At 38.1% G+C, this 21,109-nt stretch overlaps 1 protein-coding gene across 1 annotated transcript; it reads left to right on the top strand.

Annotated features, from left to right (window-relative positions):
* The first annotated feature begins 4,210 nt into the window (after window positions 1-4,210).
* apobec2a (apolipoprotein B mRNA editing enzyme, catalytic polypeptide-like 2a) lies at window positions 4,211-15,704 on the top strand. Its single transcript, XM_054617698.1, has 3 exons — window positions 4,211-4,440; window positions 14,333-14,557; window positions 15,401-15,704. The coding sequence occupies exons 1-3, from the start codon at window positions 4,211-4,213 to the stop codon at window positions 15,702-15,704; spliced, it is 759 nt and encodes a 252-aa protein (XP_054473673.1).
* Window positions 15,705-21,109: the final 5,405 nt, after the last annotated feature.

The following is a 21,109-nucleotide window of genomic DNA, read 5'->3' as shown; positions in this document are numbered from 1 at the left end:
AACTGTTGCCCGGGTTCTTCACCAGTCTAAGCTGTATGGGAGAGTGGCAAAGAGAAAGCCACTGTTGAAAAAAGCTCATATGAAATCTCGCCTGGAATTCGCCCAAAGACATGTGGTAGACTCCAAGGTCAATTGGAAGAAGGTTCTTTGGTCTGATGAGACAAAAATTGAGCTTTTTGGCCATCAGACTAGACGCTATGTTTGGCAAACACCAAACACTGCACATCACCACAAACACACCATCTCCACCGTGAAGCATGGTGGTGGCAGCATCATGCTCTCGGGATGCTTCTCAGCAGCAGGCCCTGGAAGGCTTGTAAAGGTAGAGGGGAACATGAATGCAGAAAAATATCGCCAAATCCTGGAGGATAATCTGACTCAGTCTGCAAGAGAACTACGACTTGGGAGAAGATTTATTTTCCAGCAAGACAACGACCCCAAGCGTACAGCAAAAGCTACACAGAAATGGTTCAAAGACAACAAGGTGAATGTTCTGGAGTGGCCAAGTCAAAGCCCAGATCTCAATCCAATCGAGAATTTGTGGCTGGACTTGAAAAGAGCACGCCAGATCCCCGAGCAACCTGACAGAGCTTGAGCTGTTTTGCAAGGAAGAATGGAGAAAAATTGCAGTGTCCAGATGTGCCAGCCTGATTGAGACATATCCACACAGACTCAGTGCTGTGATTGCAGCCAAAGGTGCATCTACTAAATACTGACCTGAAGGGGGTGAATATTTATGCAATCATTTACTTTACCTTATACATTTTTAATGAATTGACATTATTTTGTAAAAATCTGTTTTCACTTTGATATTAAAGAGTTTTTTTTTTGCAAATTCTTGTCAAAAAAGCCAAATTATATTGACCATGATTTCATGTATAAAGGCAACAAAAGGGGAAAACATCCAAGGGGGGTGAATACTTTTTATAGGCATTGTATACCAACTGTTGCTTAATATCCAGTCCAGTAGGCAATGGTGTGTCTTCATTTGGTTCCAATATTGCATACTCTTCCCTTAATATGCTCCTGTTGAGTTGCCCACTGACCACCTTTACCATCCTGTGCTTTGGGATCATAACATCCTGTCTTCCCAGCCTTGCAATCAGACTCTCTGAGATGCCTTTTTGCTTTTTCAAGACTGAATATACTGCTCTTGCCTTTTTGTGTCCAACATCGAGGGCTGATTCCAAGACTGTGCACAAATTTGCTTGCTTCTGTTCTGTCAGTAGACATGTTTGTCTGTGCTAACTCTTCAATAACATTGAACCCTATTATTGGTTTTGTAAGTGGGTTCGTTGTTACCAATAAGGGTACTAGTATCATTGTCCTTAGTTGCTGGTAGGCTGAACTCCACTCCTATTAATCCTTCATAAGGTATTTCTGTCCCATTTGCAGTGGAAAGATCCAATATAACCTCATAAAAGCGCTCTTGCACTGATCGAATCTCAGCATCTGGTAAGTGTATCTTTTTCCAGTCCATGTCCACAATAGACACTTGGGATCCTGTATCCCATAACACTGTAGTCTGAACTCCACCAAGGTTACACTGGAAAATACTTTTGCATCCCACTAACTTGGCTGTTCTATCCTGTTTTCTTGTCAATGACGCCTGACAAAGTAGCGTCGTAGCAGGGTTCAACTTAATATCTGCCATTTCAATTTTGCATGAGCTGGCAATGTATCTTTTCTCTTTCGACATCCAATAGCCCAATGTTCACTGCTGCCACACTTGTAACAGTGTGTACATCTGGTGTCTGGGTTTGATTTTTCACACAGAACACTTTCTTGGGTTTCGTATAGCAGTACCAGAGTACGACAGGGGGCGCCCTATAACTGTCTCTGGCTGCCCACTCGTCTCCTCACGTACTGATACATTCTCTCCACCAGTGTCAGCAGTCTCCTTTCTCAAGTTGTCAATAAAATCATTATTGGGTAAAAGCACTGACAATCCTGTATCCTCCAAACCAGTAACTTCTTCACTTTCCAGGTAACCCAGGATCAGCGTTCTCAGTAACCGATTTCTGTCTCCTCACCAGGCTGACATCCTAGCTATTCACTTACTGCACTGAGATCAGTTAGTGATAAAGTTACAAGTTTCTTCTCAACATCAGCCATCAGCGATTCCTACTCACTGGTAATCTTTTCTTAGGCTTTGGATTACTCACAGCTTGAAGAAAGCAAGTGTGCTTTGGTTATTTTTACTTCCATGTGTCTTTTCTGCTGCATCGATGAGCTGGTTGCTGCTGCTGGCCGACATAACAAGCTAGCTGCGCTACCCTCGTTGTCGACAGCAATGCAATCTGCTCCATAAAATACACTTTTCTTCCAGCTGAAAACTTGCTTGGACCGGGCGGAAACACCAAAAACTATTTTGCACCCTTAAAATGAACTGTCCAAAAACACGTTATGATTCAGGGCGCTACACAAATGATGGACTGTAGTGTGTGTGTATGTATACTAATTATGTAATGTAATACAACATAAAGGGGAAAACATCCAAGGGGGGTGGATTGTAATTCAATGCACCATCAGATATCAATCGAATCTGAAGCATCTAGGTCCCCCAAGTGGTACTCCAAAAATGTATCCAGGGTTGACCAGTGTGGGTTGATCAGCAGTGCTATATTTGTTATTTAATAGAAAACTATTCACAGAACAGTGTCAATATTGAGCTTCAGGTCAGTTTAAGAGAACTATTTGAAATGCTGTATTATAATGTTTTGATTCCCTACCTCTGCTGATTATGAATTTGCAAAGCTTACAAACGGCCTAGGAGGGATCACTTCAATAAACCATGAGAGCCCCACACTGTGGAGGTCCTATTGGTCCATGGTGAAAGAGAACCACTATCACAAGATGTATATTTTCCACTGACTTGATCATTACTCATTCTATAAAAACACTGATCATATAAGTGTTGCAAATAAAACAATGATATGCAACAAAGGTCCATGGCTGGGATCAAACTTAGGATGTTATGTGGCATACACATGACTTTCAGCTACCAAGGTCCTCAGCATGGAAGCATTTTCTCTGATTTCCTGCATAACTTGATTTCTTTGACAGACTTACAGCTTGAGCCATATACAGCTGATAGTGGGGTCTCTACATTTTACATTACTTACAGAAAACTAGATATTCATTTTCTAAAAGATCTTCTACAGCCATCTAACAGAGAGCCTTCTAATGAGAATACCAAATGTAGACTCAAGCTAGCTCTTTCTTGGCCAGCTGGCACCTATACAGACACTGTTATTTAGTCCGTCTGTGCGGTTACATATCTTAGATACTAACACACTTAGAACTCTTCTGCCATCATGCAAGCTGTAAGACAACTCCTATTAAGTTGTATTCAGCCTCTTGCATCAGCCCTTAACTTTCATTCAGAATATGCAGCTTATTCCCAGGACTGCAGACATATACTGCATGTGTCTTGGGTATAAGTAGACAACATCAGCTGCAGTCTCAGTCTGTCAAAATGCAGATAAGCGCAGACCCGCACTGAAGAACTGGGGCCCTACCTCCCCCACCCTCAGGGTCTTTAAATAGACCTGCTTCGTCTGTTAACTGCAGCTGCCTGTGTGTATCTACCATGGTTTGACCCATATGAGCCTTTAAAGGCCAGTGCCATTATGCCATTTTTAGATTTAAGCTGCTTATAGACAGAACTGTAAGCTGAGTTTTAATACAGTATCCTTAAATCTTACACATAATGTGCCTGTTAAATCACCCATCAGTTGAAACTTTGAATGCTTTCAGAATAAAACATATGGTTGGATAGCAACTAAAAACTTTTTCAGTTTTTTTTAATGGTTTTAATTATATCTGAATTAGGTTTTTCCTCACCACAGTAGATAGATTTTCATATCAGAGAAGTGTTCATATAAATTGGATTTATGGACAAACCTCTGAACTGTATGGTCTAATCCTTGCATTCTTTTTTCTCTCTCTTTCTCTCTCTCTCTCTCTCTCTTTGGTTCGCTCCTTGCACTACTCCTCTGCTCTCCCCTGCCCTATCTACTATTCCACTCCTCCCCCTCACTTGGTCTCCTTTCTTTTCTGCTTGTCTTCTCTTTAGTCTGTTAAGTTTTTAGTTTCAGGTCTTCTTTCTGTACCTCCTGTCTTCATTTACATATAGTCTATTCCACTTAAATTCTTTCCAAACAGACTTTCTGAACCCACACATTCACTAGACAATCATTTTTTCACCATGGCTGACAAAGGTCGTTCGCTAATGAGAAGAAAAGAGAGAAAAGAAGAAGTGTCCGCTGAAAGCACCAAGGATGTACAGAAAATGAAGAATGAAGGAGAGCGTGCAGTAGATAATGGAGAGGTCCCTTCAGCTGAAGCGGCAGCCTCTAATGGTGCAGTAGCTAGCAGTCAGAATGGCGATTCTCAGGTTGAGCCAATGGAACTACCTCCATTTGAAATCATCCAAGGGTAAGTTCATATTAACCAAGTATGGTTCATTAAACAATTCAATAGACAGAGTTAAGGATGAGCAGGGATGAGTTATCACATTCTACATGTGCTTTATTTACATAGTTTCTCTTTTACTGAAAATGCCTTTACCCTGTCACAATCAGATTGTGTGATCACAAAGGTAAGAGGATAGAGAGGATCCACTGATCTCAAATGATTGCACTGACAAGCAATCAGAGTTGACTTGAGTGGACTGTCTGTCATTAAGGAGTGAAACCTTTACATTCCCACCGTGGAAACATTTGAGATGTGACATATTGAACATGTGGAAAAATCCAAGGACCTTACACAAACTGATAATGTGAGAAACCCAATTAAATGTCTATAATGGTAGAGAATTAGTGCAGGTTGTTTTATGCAGTTACTATAAAACATCCAAATTTAGATTAAAACCATCCTCTAACTTTAAATCGATTTGTGTTAAAACACCAAAACCTACAAGAAACTTTTCGATACTAGAACGCTTTTACTTGGAAAAGCAGCTGCATTAGATGCTTGTGGTTCAATAGAGTTTGAATTTACAAGCATTATTTATGTTGTTTAGTAGAGCTGTTCTATGTTTTCCCCGAGCTGCTTCCAATAGAAAAGTCCTGTTTGGACTTATTTTTGCAATTTTGCAGGCAAAAATTATCTGATGTCTGTCTGAGCTTGTAAATATTTACATTTGTAAGTATGACATCCTTTTTTGGAGCTAGGGCCAGCTACTTTCATTGGAGTTGGCAAAACTGGTTCTGCCTTTGTGTGTCTTCTCAGGTGCAAGCCTCTGCTCCTCAGAGTTGTGTACTTAACCATTTTTTCTCTCGACACTTCATGAGCTTTTCTAAAAAAAGTGCCGTTGAACAAAGCACATGACTTTTGAGCCGGCCGTCCTTTCACATTACTCAATTGATAATAGCTGGCATAAGTGGTTATAAGGCAAGCTTTATTTATTTATATAGCACATTTCATACTCAGATGCAACCCAAAGTGCTTTACAGCTTACAATAACAACAAACAAAGGCACACAGAATAGATAGATAAATGAGATTTAAAAGAACATGAATTCAAAGCAATGGTAAACAGATTGGATTAGCTTGGAATTGAAAGTTTTCTTACCAGTACGAATACATGATTAGCTTTCATTTAAATCATTAGGCTCTAAAAAATAACCACCCTCCCAGAACCATCCCCAAATTCCACCTAAACTGTCCTGAAATGCATGTGAACTGTCCCAAATTTTAACATTTTAATCATTCAAAGTGACCTTTTACATAAAAAAGACTGTTTTTGTTGTGTCATTTTTTTATAATTATTGATCATACATTTTTTATTTAATTAAAACATAGTGTTTTATTTTTAACAATATTTTTGTTGTGTCCTTGGGCAAGACATTAAACCTCAATTTGCTCCAGAAAGCTGTGCCTACGTTGTGTGAATGTGTGCAAATGATACATATTGTATACAGCTGATGGGCAGGTGGCACCTTGCATGGTAGCCCCTGCCATCAGTGTATGAATGGGTGAGAATGGGTGAAAAATGACAAAGCGCTTTGAGTGGTTCGAAGACAAGAAAAGTGTTACACAAGTTCAGTCCATTTACCTTTTATGTGATGATACTGTCAGTCTGGACGGGGTTATCACTGGCAGAGCGGCGGCCCTGAGCTAACCAGTGGGGTACATTCACAAGCATGTACGGCCAGCTAGCTGAGTGAACAAAGCAAATAGAAGCTCTGATAACAACCCACACAGAGGGAGAGAGACTTCCCTCTCTGCTCAGGTAGACATAACTCCTCTATATCTTTACATATATGATAGTTTTGTGCTGCTATATAAATAATCTGAATGTAAAATACACCTTTTTTAAGTACTGCAAAAACAGTTTGTTGATAATACTTACATACTTTAAGTAAAATGCAGGAACTTTTTGGACTGGTTCTGAAACTGATGCCTCTATTGACTACATACAGTGAGGAACTTTTAACTGGTTCTGAAACAGTCTCAGGTTCATGCTGATGCCTCTATTGACTCTACATACAGCGGGTAAAATAAGTATTGAACACGTCACCATTTTTCTCAGTAAATATATTTCTAAAGGTGCTATTGAATAAAGCCTGGGCCTCCAGCAGCGTGGTGTTAGTGTTGGCTCCCAGCAGGGACTGGTTTAGCAGCAAGGCTAAGCTCTGCTCGTGGCTGGAGGAAGAGACGTTGTTGCCCTACCCTGAGTTATCTTTCTACCTTGGGAGTTAAGCCTGATCTGGCACCAATGATTAAGAATAACCATAAAGAAATAGACAATCTTATCTCTAACAGTCTTTTTTTTTTTACATACAGCGGGTAAAATAAGTATTGAACACGTCACCATTTTTCTCAGTAAATATATTTCTAAAGGTGCTATTGACATGAAATTTTCACCAGATGTCGGTAACAACCCAAGTAATCCATACAAACAAAGAAAACCACACAAATAAGTTCAGAAATTAAGTTATGTGTAAAAAATGGAATGACACAGGGAAAAAGTGTTGAAAACGCTTACTGAAATTTATTTAATACTTCGTACAAAAGCCTTTGTTTGTAATGACAGCTTCAAGACGCCTCCAGTATGGAGAAACTAGTCCCATGCGTTGCTCAGGTGTGATTTTGGCCCATTCTTCCACACTGTTTGTGTGAGAGAACTTCAGCTGGTGTCTTGGCTTTCCATGCCTTTTTGCACCTCCCTTTCTTCATGTGTTCAATACTTTTTCCACTCACTGAAGCTGTCTTCAAATCTTGAAAGTAAAAATTGTATTACACATAACTTAATTTCAGAACTCATTTGTTTGGTTTTCTTTGTATGTATGGATTACTTGGGTTGTTACCGACATCTGGTGAAAATTTCATGTCAATAGCACCTATATAGCAAATATATTTACTGAGAAAAATGGTGACGTGTTCAATACTTATTTTACCCGCTGTATGTAAAAAAAAAAAAGACTGTTAGAGATAAGATTGTCTATTTCTTTATGGTTATTCTTAATGCGCATCATTGGTGCCAGATCAGGCTTAACTCCCAAGGTAGAAAGATAACTCAGGGTAGGGCAACAACGTCTCTTCCTCCAGCCACGAGCAGAGCTTCGCCTTGCTGCTAAACCAGTCCCTGCTGGGAGCCAACACTAACACCATGCTGCTGGAGGTCCAGGCTTTATTTCTGGGCCCGCTTGAGGGAAGGGAGGCATTGGAGAACCACAAACAGTACGAAGAGGGTGACGACTATCAGATCCTGCTGTAGTAAAATGAGATGTTCTCTGAAGGGACTCTGGTACTTGGAAACTCTGCCACTTTTTTACAGGGATCATCAAAATCAACACAAAAAATGATTTGTATAAACTTTAAGTTAACTTCTAAATAAAGGACTTTAATTCTAAATGGACTATTTTCAATGTGGTATCTGTTTTTGCATAAAAATATGCACCCAGAAAATAGCATAATAGGGCCTGTTTAAATAAAGGCTATTAGATTAGAAAATGTGCAGCCAACAAAATTTCATGTGGATCAGATAGGATTTATTCAAAATTGATAAATGGTCCATAATATTTGTAGATTATTTTATATTATATCCTCACCCAACTCAAGTTCCAACTCAGAAATATTAATATCCATAATGCAGAGAAAGCCTGTGACAGGGTTCAGTGGGATTATTTCTTCTCAACCCTGTCAAGGTTTGGTTTTGGCTCGCAAATTATTTCATGGATCAAACTTCTTTACACCACTCCAATGGCCTCAGTAAAAACAAAGAAACTTGGTCTGACAACATTACTTTGAAGCAATCTACCAGACAGGGCCGTCCGACATATCCGCTACTTTTTGCATTAGCTCTTGCATTTTCTTTACGAACCTCAGTTGACTACAGCAAGATTTTTGGAGGTGGGGAGCATAAAATCTTGCCGTACATTATGATTAATTATTATATATTTCCAACCTCAATAAGTCAGTTCCTGTTATTAATTCTGTTTTAAGTATATTTATACGAATATCAGGTTATAAGCTAAACATAAACAAAAGTATATAGTCCTAAGTAATGTTTTTTCTGATTAACAATCTTTGTAAAAATGTACCCTGTAAAGTTTCAATCCAGTTTAAGTCAATGTTACAAAAATTGCAGATCTTTGGAAGGAGAACTTCTTAAAATAATTTGAACAAACAACGCATGATCTGCAGAGATGGTCCCATATGCCCACAGGCAGAATTTATATATAATTACAATTTTTATATCAATGTATTGTAATAAATATCAAACAACAAAGTTTTGTTTTTTTAGCAAAATAGATAAAATTATTTTAGAGTTTGTTTGGACAAAAAAATACCCAGATTAAGGAAGGCACTCTTTTCAATTTATTTAAATTTATTTTGTATAGCCCAAAATCACAAATTACAAATTTGCCTCAGAGGGCTTTACAATCAGTACACATGCGAAATTCTCTGTCCGGGAACCCTCACATCGGCACAGGAAAAACTCCCTTAAAAAAAACCTTTAACAATGGAGAAAAAAAGAAACCTATGGGAGAGCGACAGAGGAGGAATCCTTCTCCCAGGATGGACAGAAATGCAATAGTCATGTGTACAAAATGAACAAAATAACAGAGTTACAGCACATTCAATGTATATGACATAAATTATTCATATAATCACAGTAGTAAGCAGAGTAATGAAGGAAAAAATTAAGACTACTTATAATAACAGCAACAATGACTATAGTAGAATTATAATAATGATATAGGGAATAGTAATAGTAATGTGACTAATAATAATAATTGAAGTAGCAGTGGGTGTCAGCAGGAGGCACGACCACGGTCCAGGTACCACAACGATTCATGGAAACCTGCGAGGCGAAAAAGCACAAAGACTCCAGGGTAGAAGCAAAGCCAATAAGCATAATGGTACATGGAATGGTAATGGTAATGTGACTAATAATAATAATCGAAGTAGCAATGGGTATCAGCAGGGCCACAGCAGGAGGCACGACCACAGTCCAGGTACAGCCACGATTTATGGAAACCTGCGAGGCGAGAAAGCACAAGGACTCCGGGGAAGAAGCAAAGTCAGTAATGTGCATAAATAGGACATGACTACATAACGATGGAGGGAGAGAAGAGGAGCTCAGTGTATCCTAGGTAGTCCCCCGGCAGTCTAGGCCTACAGCAGCATATCTAGGGGCTGGACCAAGGCGAACCTGAGCCAGCCCTAACTATAAGCGCTATCAGAAAGAAAGGTCTTAAGACTACTCTTAAAAGTGGTGAGTGTGTCTGCCACTGGAAGCTGGTTCCACAGAAGAGAAGCTTTATAATTCAAGGCTCTGGCTCCCATCCTACTTTTATATACTCTAGGAAGCACAAAGAACCCTGCATTGAGGGAGCGCAGCTCTCTAGTTGGGTAATATGGAACTATAAGTTAATTTGGATAAGACAGTGCCTGGCCAGTTAGATCTTTGTAGGCAAGGAGAAGAATTTTAAATTCTATTCTTGATTTAACAGGGAGCCAGTGCAGAGAAGCTAATACCGGAGTAATATGATCTCTTTTCTTAGTTTTTGTTAGAACACGTGCTGCAGCAGTCTGGATCAACTGGAGAGATTTAAGAGATTTATTAGAGCAGCCTGATAATAACGAATTGCAGTAATCTAGTCTAGAGGTAACAGCAATGCAGAAAAACTAGTTCATGCATTGCTTTGAGACAGGATTTGCCTGATTTTTGAAATGTTATGTAAATGAAAAAAGGCTGTCCTTGAAATTTTTTTATATAAGAGTTAAAAGACAGATCCCGATCAAAGATAACTCTGAGGTTCTTTACAGTAGTGCTGGATGCCGGAGCAATTTCATCTAGAGAAACTATATCGTTAGATAATTGATTTGGAAGGTGATCTGGGCCTAGGGATCTGGGAGTTTAACGTCAAGAAGTTGCAGGTCATCCAGGTTTTTATGTCCTTAAGACATGCTTGATGTTTAGAGAACTGGTTGGTTTCGTCTATCTTAATCGATAGATATAATTGGGTATCATCTGCATAACGATGAAAGTTTATTGAGTGTTTTCACGATGTTTGCTTTAATTTGCGGGTTTGAGGGTCATATCATGGAGCAAACTTCCTTTCTTTCATTATCTTCTTTTTTAGAGGAGCTATAGAGTCTAGTGTCATTTGCAGTGAGCCTGCAGCACTTTCGACAAGATGGTCAATCTGGGACGGACTAAAGTTAGTGGAGGAGTCCTCTGTTATATTGAGCAATGGTAATGAATTAAACGCTAATGAAATCATTTCTTTAAATTTAGCTACAGCACTATCAGATAGACATCTAGTGTAGAAACTTTTGCCTAATGGCGTACACTCCGGTAGTAAAAATTCAAAAGTTATTAGGTAATGGTCCAATAAAAGAGGTTATGTGAAAAGACTACTACATTTTCTATTTCAATGCCATATACCAGAACAAGGTCGAGGGTGTGGTTAAAAGAGTGAGTCGGCTAATCGAATCAAATAATGAAATAAGCGCAGTACTAAGGCTATCATTATCGACATCGACATGAACATTACAATCCCCTACAATAATTACTTTATCTGTTTTGAGGACTAAACTTGATAAGAACTCTAAAAATTCAGATAGGAATTCAGAATATGGACCTGGTGCGCGGTACACTATAACAAATGGAATTGGCTGTAATGCTTTCCAGGTCGGGTTTGAAAGACTAAGATCAAGGCTTTCAAATGAGTTATAATTTAATTTAGGTTTAGAGTTTATTAATAGGCTTGAGTCAAAGATGGCTGCTACTCCACCTCCTCGGCTTGTGCCTCGAGGAATATGAGTATTAATATAACTTGGAGGAGTTGATTCATTTAGGCTAACATATTCTTCATGACACAGCCAGGTTTCAGTAAGACAAAATCAATCAATATGATTATCTGATATTAAATAATTTACTAGTACAGCCTTAGATGACAGAGATCTGATATTTAAGAGTCCACATTGAATTGTCCTGTTTTGTTGTACTGTTGCGTTGGTTGCCTTAACTTTTATTAAGTTATTTTGTATAACTCCTCTTCTGTTTAGTTTTGATTTAAATAATTGAAGTGGCCATGGGGCAGACACGATCTCTATAGAGAGTTGTCATGGATTAGGTCCACTAATAAACTGGGTCAGATTTCTAGATATGAGATCTGCTCCATCCAAAGTGGGATGAATGCCGTCACTCCTAATTAGACCAGATTTTCCCCAGAAAGTCTGCCAATTGTCTACGAAGCCCACATTGTTTGCTGGACACCACACAGCCAGGGGCGGAATGATGACATGCGGCAATACATTTCATCATTGACCAGGTTAGGGAGAGGGCCAGAGAAAACTACGGAGTCCGACATTGTCTTTGCGTATGAACACACCGATTCCACATTAACTTTAGTGACCTCCGAGCGATGTAATCGGGTGTCATTACCGCCGACGTGAATAACAACCTTACTGTATTTACGTTTACCCTTAGCCAGCAGTTTTAAGTGGGATTCAATGTCGCCGCTCTGGCCCCGGGGATGCAAGTAACTATGGCCCCTGTCTTCGCTAACTTCACGTTTCTCAGAATGGAGCTGCCGATAACCAGAGTTGGTTTCTCAGCGGGTATGTCGCTGAGTGGGGAGAACCGGTTAGAAACGTGAAGTGGTTGGTGGTGACCCGTGTGCTTCGAGTTAGAGTTATGCTTCCTTCGGACAGTCACCCAGCCTACCGGCTGCTCGGGGTTGCCGGGGGACGGCTAGCAGAAGCTACGTCTGATCGGCCCGCACCGGCTACGAGGGTGGGCTGGCTAACTACAGTAGCTAACGACTGAGCTTCAATGGTGCGGAGCCATGCTTCTAACTCACTGAGCCTCGCCTCCAACCTAGGAAATAAACTACACTTATTACATGTACCCTTATCAGTAAGGGAGGCAGAGGAATGGCTAAACATGAGACACACTGAGCAAGAGAGAGCAGGAGAGAGGGAAGCCATTGCTAGCTGTTAAGTTAAATTGAAATTCACTCTTTTGCACCCTCATTTGAAAAAACAGTATTTGTTGATTGGTTTGAAAAATAAATTCTTTGTTTCATAGACATATTTATGTATAAGGTATTTCCATCATTTGAGCAGTTAAAAAAAACATATAATATACTTTAATCAGATTTTTTAAAATAACTGCAAGTGCAAAACATTTTTAAACACAGTGCTCCATCATATCCTAAATCCCCAAACCAGTCTCCAATGGAACAGATACTTATGGCGAGATCCTGACAACAAAGAAGGTATATCAAAAGGTTATGAGTAACTGTTTTAGTACAACAACAATGGAACAATTGAAATCATGTACCAGCATCACAAGTTAGGTCATATGTTCTGGAGTTGCCCGACGATATCAAATTATTGGAGCTATATATGGAGACTGAAACATTATGTTTGAGACTCGAATAAAATAAAAAACAGTAATGGAACTTAACATGGTTTCATTTGTTAGCCTGCAACACAAATATGTATCTTACTCAATTGAAAACAAAGAACTGCACCAACACATTCAAATCTATTGGGTGATATTATGAAACACTTTGAACTAGAGAAAGTTTATTTCTCTCTGGAAAAACAGACATTTTTTTTTACAAAATATGGCAAACTTAAACAGACCAAGTTTACCATGGTATAACATTTTCTGGGCAGAGTTGAGAGGATCCCTTTGAATTTCACAATAAAAGCAGTGGGTGACAAAATTAAGGGATTCTTTCCATAGAGGGATGCCATAGGGCTATTATTTTGAAACTGAAACATTGTAAAATTTTAAATAAAAAATGTTTTTTCATGACTGTGACATGTTCTTCAGATATAGACATTGAAACTGTAGAAATGCTGTGAACCACGTGTGCCACGTGTGTGCTTACAAATCAAAGATTCAAAAGGCCCAACGCCAACTCGAGGCTTCAATACGGCAGTAAAAAAAACAATGGATGACGTCACAACGACTGTGTCCACTTCTTATATACATTCTATGGTAGGAATACTGTCTTTATCGGAATAGGTAAAAAACGGAATAGTATATGTTTGTATGGTCCTATTCGTGTTTGTGCAGTATGTAAATGTGTATGGATGTTATTTGTTTGATTTTGTTGTGGTCTAAACTCACAGGTAACTCAAGATTAATAAGAAGTTTTGAAAAATGTTCTTGAATTGTTCAGATTGCTGTTTTTTGTCGGGCTGAGTTTTGTTCCAGTGTTACCTGTTCTGTTAAAAGATTTAACCACTGTGAGCAATGAGTTGTCTTCTTTTTTTCCAGTTTAGTAGAATAGTTTTCTTGGCATTAGCTAGGGCTAGGTGTAGAGGTGTTGCAATTGGTTTATGTGCTATTTCAAGTATTTCCATGTGTGTTCCAAGTGTGAATGATAATAAAATATTTACTCTTTTACCCATCTCATATGTTTGGCTTGTAAAACTTAGAGCTCCTTCTATGTTAAGTTAACCTGTCTAATTTGCTGATCTGTACCGTATTGAAATCCCCACCAATTTATATCATCCACTTTCCGTTACTGCTAATAACATTAGCTATGTTTTTAAAGAGCATCTCCGTTTTTTCTCAGTAGAAAATCAGTTACCAATATTCATATAAATTTACATAGGTAGTAGTACTTGTAATAGCACTTTTATCAAGCTCCGCTTATATTCCATATGCATTATATTGGGCAGATATTCTGATTGGAGGACACAACATCCAATCTTACAATCACAGACCCAACCAATCTCATGTTTTTCCTGGCATAGATAACAAGAAACAGTCTCCGATTGGTTTTGCATCGTGCCAGAATATGACACTAACATACCAATGTTTCTTTCATTTATTCTGTTTTACACAGGGACCGGATTGATCCTTTTGCCTTTAAGTTCCAGTTCAAGAACGTGGAATACTCCTCGGGCCGCAACAAGACCTTCCTGTGTTACCTGGTAGATGAAGGGAACACAGCTGACGGGCTACTGAGGGGCTATCTGGAGGATGAGCATACAGGGTCTCACGCTGAGGAGGCCTTCTTCATACAGTGCCTCCCGAATTACGACCCTGCACTCAGATACACAGTCACCTGGTACATACCTATCTTAAACTGTCAGATGGTGTGATGATTAAAAGATGACTTATTTTAAGTCTGGGCAATATTTTCCTTGTTTCCATGACCATTTTTAAAGTTTTGCCACTTGCACTTGTATAGATGCTTGTACAAATAAACCAAATAACATGCATTTTCCAGTTGTGTTCAAATATACTTCACAACCCTCTCTCAGCTTTATATTGACAGATGTCAAATTTTATCAATATATGAAATACACAATAGCTATTTATAGTTATTATAGCTAAATGAATTTCACATATTATATTATTTGTCTGTTGTAATACAAAGAACACTATCAATTGCAGTTCAGAGCTTAACAATGAATCAGTAAAAAATATGTTTTTGTCGGTATTTATAGTATTTGTTTTATGTTGACATGCCAAAAACTCAACAATCAATCAAATGCCAAAGTAACAGCATCATTCCTCTAATTCTAGAGAAATAAAAAATATGTGAAGTACCCTCTGAAATGTGAAGATTCATGGAAAGCAAGGTCAAGGTTGAGAGTCATTAAGAATTATTTCTCTCGTAGGCTACTTCCAGATGTGAATGTTTAAAGCAGATATGTGATGACCCAGCTTGGGCACTATAGTAATAGTGATTCAGATTTCTCAGATTTGAAAAAGCTCCTTCAGTGAAAATCTGACCGTGACATCTAAAATTGGTGCAGTTCCCCTTTAGCAACAGACTTGTACATAAAAATGAAAAGTTTTCTGAAAATGATTATGCTAGTAATGCACTGAAACAAGGATAGTCAGAGATATGTGAAATTGTTTTGGTAAATTAAAAAATGTTTTTTCTTCATTCTGTTCATTTAAGGTATGTGTCTTCCAGTCCATGCTCTGCTTGTGCAGCAAAGATAGCTGAAGTGTTGAAGGCCAGGAAAAACGTCAAACTGAGCATCTTTGCTGCTCGGCTGTTAGAGTGGGAGGAAACAGAAATCCAGGCTGGACTGAAGGCCCTGCACGCTGCTGGCTGTAAGCTGAGGGTGATGAAGCCTTTAGACTTCTCCTACACCTGGGAAACATTTGTGGAGAACGAGGAAGAACCTCTGAACCTGTGGGAGGACTGCAAAGAAAACTATGAGTACTACCAGGAGAAGCTGGCTGATATTCTACAGTGACCACAGTAAGTGTGATAGTGACAGCAGAGATACAGGCAGTCGATGTGAAGAGATAAAAGGTCAAACATGCACCAAAGGTCCAAACCGTTGAACTATGGACTTTGATTACAAGGTCATCTTAACCAGGTTGCCAATGCCCTTATTTTTACTTATTTGTTTTATTTATTTTATGATTGAGCACTGTTGTGTAAAGCACTTTGTGTCTTATTGTTGAACGACAATTTCCTAAAACTGTATAGACTGATACAAAATAATACTACTCTTAAACATCACTTGAGGTGTGTGGTGGTGAACAGGCAGAGACCTGGCCCTCTAAGTGTACTCTTCTCTTTTCTTCTTATTTTGAATTGTTCCAAACAGATGAGTCTGGAACAAATCAAAATAAGAAGCTTTGTGAGGTGGGCTCAAAAAGCTTTTTACTTACGTCCTCATCTGGACTTGGGTTGTTACCCTCAGCCAATAAGCACAGGGTGCAGCACGTTTTCATTCCTTGGTCAAACACTGCTGCTTTGTGTGTTTGAGCATTGTGTTGCGTCGAGAAGCGTTTATAACTTAACCACAGAGATTCTAACTAAATGGAGACAAAACTTTATTCCTACCCTGTGTAGATCATGATACGTTGCATATAAAAACAACTGTAGCATAACTGCTGTTAGCAGGTTAAATAAATAATAATTCATCAATATCAGGATATGTAACGATTATAAATAATTCAATTATGATTGATACACTCAAGAATTAGTATAAAGAAATTATGGTAATCTATAATCTATAATTTAGGCCATAAATCACCATCAATTTATCTAACTGTGGCTCAGTGGAGTGTGGCTCAGTGGAGAGAAGGGTCGTCCTACAATCAGAGGATCGGCGGTTGTCCTTGGGCAAGACACTTAACCCCGAGTTGCTCCCGAAGGCTGTGCCATTGGTGTATGAATGGGTGTGAATGATTAGATAGATCCTGATGGGCAGGTGGCACCTTGCATGGTAGCTCCTGTCATCAGTGTATGAATGGGTATGAATGGGTGAATGATTAGTAATGTGTAAAGCGCTTTGAGTGGTCGGAAGACTAGAAAAGCGCGATACAAGTACAGTCCATTTATCATTTAACAGAAGAATCAAATTTGGTTTCCAGGAGTTTTTCTCAAGTTGTACAGGGACCTATTATGTCATTTACACACAAATCAAATGATCAAGTTCTTTATAAATGAAATATTTTTTGACTTAGACTTACATAACTAAACAGAAAATAAAGGAATAAATGATAAAATGATAAAATAAAAATGGCGTAAATGAAGATTATGATGAACAGTACAATGAATACAGATATACAGAAAATAAATGAAAAGGTTTGCAAGTGACCAGATAGTATCAGTGACTCAATTTATTGATTGTTTAATTAACAGTGGTCGATTGACGTTTTACATTAAATTTAGCTCAAATGATTTAGGCACAGTTCAGCAGCTAAGAGTTTGAGAAGCACCAGGGAAGATTGTGAAGCACTTTTGTATTAGTTTGATCTAAAATTTCTTCAGGTCTAAAATATTTCTATCTAAGATTATTTTATAATGGGACGTAAATTTATTTGGTTTAGGAACATCAAACTCATCTACATCTGGCAATGGTATTGTTTCACCTGACGACTCTGATAGGCAGATGGGAGGTTAACATGCATGCAATGGTGGCTATTTTTTCTTTGGACATCTGCATCTAGTTGGTTGATTGTAGTTTGTTGAATCACACTCTTCCAGCTGAATCTTCTTATCACCCCCCTTTGTAGCAGCAGTGGTCATTTAAAAGTTTCATCTCAGAGTCTTTTCTTTTAGAGTTTCTTGCTCTCAATAGTTGCTGGAATAAATCTTCAGCACGTTGGTGCATTGCAGGTTAGAGCTACATGGCACTTTAGACGGCACAGGTTTGCCAATATCCGACATTTCATAAACACCATACCAGAACTGGACTGAACTGGGCTTTAAAACAGGCGCAAAAACCACAAGCTGGAAAGAAGCAATAATTTCAGCTATACCGAAAGAAGGCAAGGATAAAATGGAATGTGTATAATTTAGACCAATATCGGTTCTAAATATAAATTATAGATTATTCACTTTCATCATGGCCAAACAATTAGAGGTGTTTTTCCCCATGCTGATACATAATGATCAGACAGGGTTTATACAACAATGCCAGACACAAGAAAATATACAAAGGACACTACACTACATCATGGATCATATACAAAAAAATAAGATCAAAGCAATAGTGATAAGCGTAGATGCTGAAATGGCATTTGACTCTTAACTGGACTTTTCTTTATAGAGTCCTTCACAGTTTTGGTTTACATGACACAATTATTAAAACTTTACAGGCATTATATCACAATCCCACTGCCAGGAATAAAATCAACAGATAACCAATCAAACAATTTCAATCTAGACAGAGGTTCAAGACAGGGTTATGCGTTGTCATTGCTACTCCTCAAATTATATTTGTAACCACTAGCTCAATAGATCAGACAAAATAAAGACAAAAGAGGAATTGCTACTAAAGGGACGGAGCAAAAATTGGCCTTCTACAGAGATTACATTTTTTATTTAACTGGGGCCACCAACATATTCTTTACTAAAAGTGATGCATTCTTTTGAACAGTTTGGTAACCTATCAGGATACATGCATAACGTGGGTAAAACCCAGTTTTCTAATGTAACTTAAGCCCACCAAGATAAATTGGAAATAAATACCCCTTGGCATGGCAAACAAGATCCTTTAAATATCTGGGCATCAATATTACAAAAGATCTTACAAAACTTGCAGAATATAATTATTTGCCAATAATCCTAATAAAAAGAATTAAGGAAAACATAGCAAGATGGAACTTAATCACTTTCCTAAATTTTAGTGCAAAGATTAAATCAATTAAAACAAATATACTGCCCAGACTACTGTATCTGTTTCAGACCCTACCAATAAAGATTTACGAAAAACCAATTTAATAAATTGGACAAGATGTAATATACCTAGATATTTGGTAAGGTAAAAGACCCAGGTCAGAAAACCTTACAACTATCCAAAGGATAGAGATCCGAAGAGATCTTTGCTTAGAGATTATTATTTTGCAGCACAGATGAGAGCAGTAATATGCTGGTCGTATAAGGCTCAATGGAAATACATTGAAGAGAAAATACCTTCCACCCCCATACAGGCAATCCTAGCTAATAGCAATCTACAAAGTCACATAAACACTACTGATATCCCATGGGTGAAGTGGACTCTTGAAGTATGGAAAACCAATATAAGAGAACATAAACTAGAGGAAGATATTGTTCTTCTGAAATGGTGTGCACATGATTCTGACTTCAAACCAAATAAACTGTATGCTAGATTTAGGGATTTGACAGCTAAAGGAACAAAAGCCATATGGAATATTATGAAAGGAGGCACACTGGTTAGTTTTTATCTCTTAAAGAGAAACACTTACTAGAAAAACAGGACTTCTATCGATACTTGCAGATGTGACATTATATTATATATGAAGATGAAAAATATGACAGAGACTATAACTCAGATATAGGTAGTAAAATAATTTCATGTATATATAAATGTCTGTCAAATTTTAAAACACAGTCAACTTCTTTTATTAAAACAAAATGGGAGATTGATGGAGGTATAACTATAAATGAGGAAGACGAAAATGTGATACGCTATTTTATTACACCCTCTCAGAAAAGCCACTATAATAGAAGCCCTCCTGTTTGCTGGAGAGGATGTGGAAACCAAAATGCGTAACGACTCACGTAACTAGCAACTAAAGTGATTATAGTACTAACAATACATCACTTTAGCTTCACATGTGACATGATCAGCTGTCTTCTGGGTAAAAGTCCTGAGTTTCCTTCCTACTTACTGCTACGCACTTTCATAATCTAAATTATTGTTTGAAATCAAGACCAAACATCCATAAAGATAAAGTGTGAAAAGGGAAAAATAGAGACATCATTGTTAGAATGACACAAATAAACAAAGATGGACTGAACAGGTGAGAATGTCAATCTTCTTCACAGTTTGATACGACGGCGACACAATTCGGTAGCACAAACATGAACCATAACTAGCCGGTGAGCTTGGAGACCCCCCCACAGTCTTTGTACTTCAGACCTACCTCTTTGCACTGGTTGTTGTACTCGTGTGACTAGAATAGGGCTCCTGGAGACTAAGATTATAAATAATTGAAGTGGATCCACGTGAGATTGAGGACATACTCAGGCCCTTAAAGACAAAAAAATGTACTGGTAGATTTTCATGGGATCAAAGCATGAGATTAGCTGCTTCTACATTCTTCTCTAACGTATTGAAAAAAGAATGGACTCGTCTCATTCACTGCTTTCGGACAGACATTTGGGCAAGATGTGGTTGATGTCCTTAATCAATGTAAAAAGAGGTGTCAGTTAGTAAGCTTTGGGAGGGGTGTACTCACCTTGTTGCCCTGTCACAACAGGAACTAGAGACCATTGAGTCGGCTGTGTGCAGACTTAAAGATTTTCTCAAAGGCTCTGGCAAATAGCAAAAATATTGATGGACCACTTCATACACCTAAATCAAACTTACTGTGTTCCTAGCAGATCTATTCAAGCTGTTTGCCTTATTCATTTGGAAGTCTCTTGCTCATTGGTCTCACGAACATCTCTGGACCAAGTGTTTGGCATGGTGGAGCCTCAGTACTTGTAGAATATGTTTGGTGCTTTTGGTTTCCCTACTGGTATTACAGCCATGATTGTGGTGCTCTTTGGTAATGAAAGTTTTGTCAACAAAAAATAAACAGTGAACAGGTATTCATTTTTTTTTTTCTCATGACAAAAGAAAAAATGTTGTTTAATTGACTTCCTTTTCTGGATGGGAAAAACTGTCCATTTAGCAGAAAACAAAGAATGGAATGAGGTCAGGGAGATGATAATTTAATTATACGAAAGAATTAAGTGAAAGCATGTATAATACTGGAGTGTCAGTATGATTCAAAAATGAAAAGGCATGGTCACTTCTTATTTCGATTATTTAGGGTGCTCTTTTCTCTTTTAATGATAATGACTGAATCTGTTTTTTCTGAGGAATAATATAATTACGTGTTTGCATAAATGAAGTTGGGCATTTGACCAGTGTATTGTAATAAATGTACATACAGTGTTTTTTAAAAACTAATAACTCTGCCTTCTCTCTGTTGACACAGGAATCCAGTTGGGAATTTGTGCATCCTCGATCAAGATCATCACTTCTTTACAGATGATTCATGTTGACATTATTATTATTGTTGATTGATAGTGATACTGGTTCATAGTGCATATGAATCTTTAAGAGTAGAATAGCTCAGTGTGTATGTGTGTTGTATTTTTATCAATGCTGTCATCAAATTGTCTGTG

This window comes from Anoplopoma fimbria, chromosome 17, assembly GCF_027596085.1.
Source record: "Anoplopoma fimbria isolate UVic2021 breed Golden Eagle Sablefish chromosome 17, Afim_UVic_2022, whole genome shotgun sequence".
In the NCBI taxonomy this organism is placed as follows: domain Eukaryota; kingdom Metazoa; phylum Chordata; class Actinopteri; order Perciformes; family Anoplopomatidae; genus Anoplopoma; species Anoplopoma fimbria.
Note: the sequence above shows the minus strand (reverse complement) of the source record. Positions and strands in the feature narration are given on the sequence as shown.

What these genes read in the sequence shown, in the direction of transcription:
- apobec2a (XM_054617698.1), top strand. Translation starts at nt 4,211, where the DNA reads ATGGCTGACAAAGGTCGTTCGCTAATGAGAAGAAAAGAGAGAAAAGAA. An exon ending in CCATTTGAAATCATCCAAGG is followed by an intron (nt 4,441 to 14,332) that starts GTAAGTTCATAT and finishes TGTTTTACACAG; the next exon opens with GGACCGGATTGATCCTTTTG. An exon ending in CTCAGATACACAGTCACCTG is followed by an intron (nt 14,558 to 15,400) that starts GTACATACCTAT and finishes TGTTCATTTAAG; the next exon opens with GTATGTGTCTTCCAGTCCAT.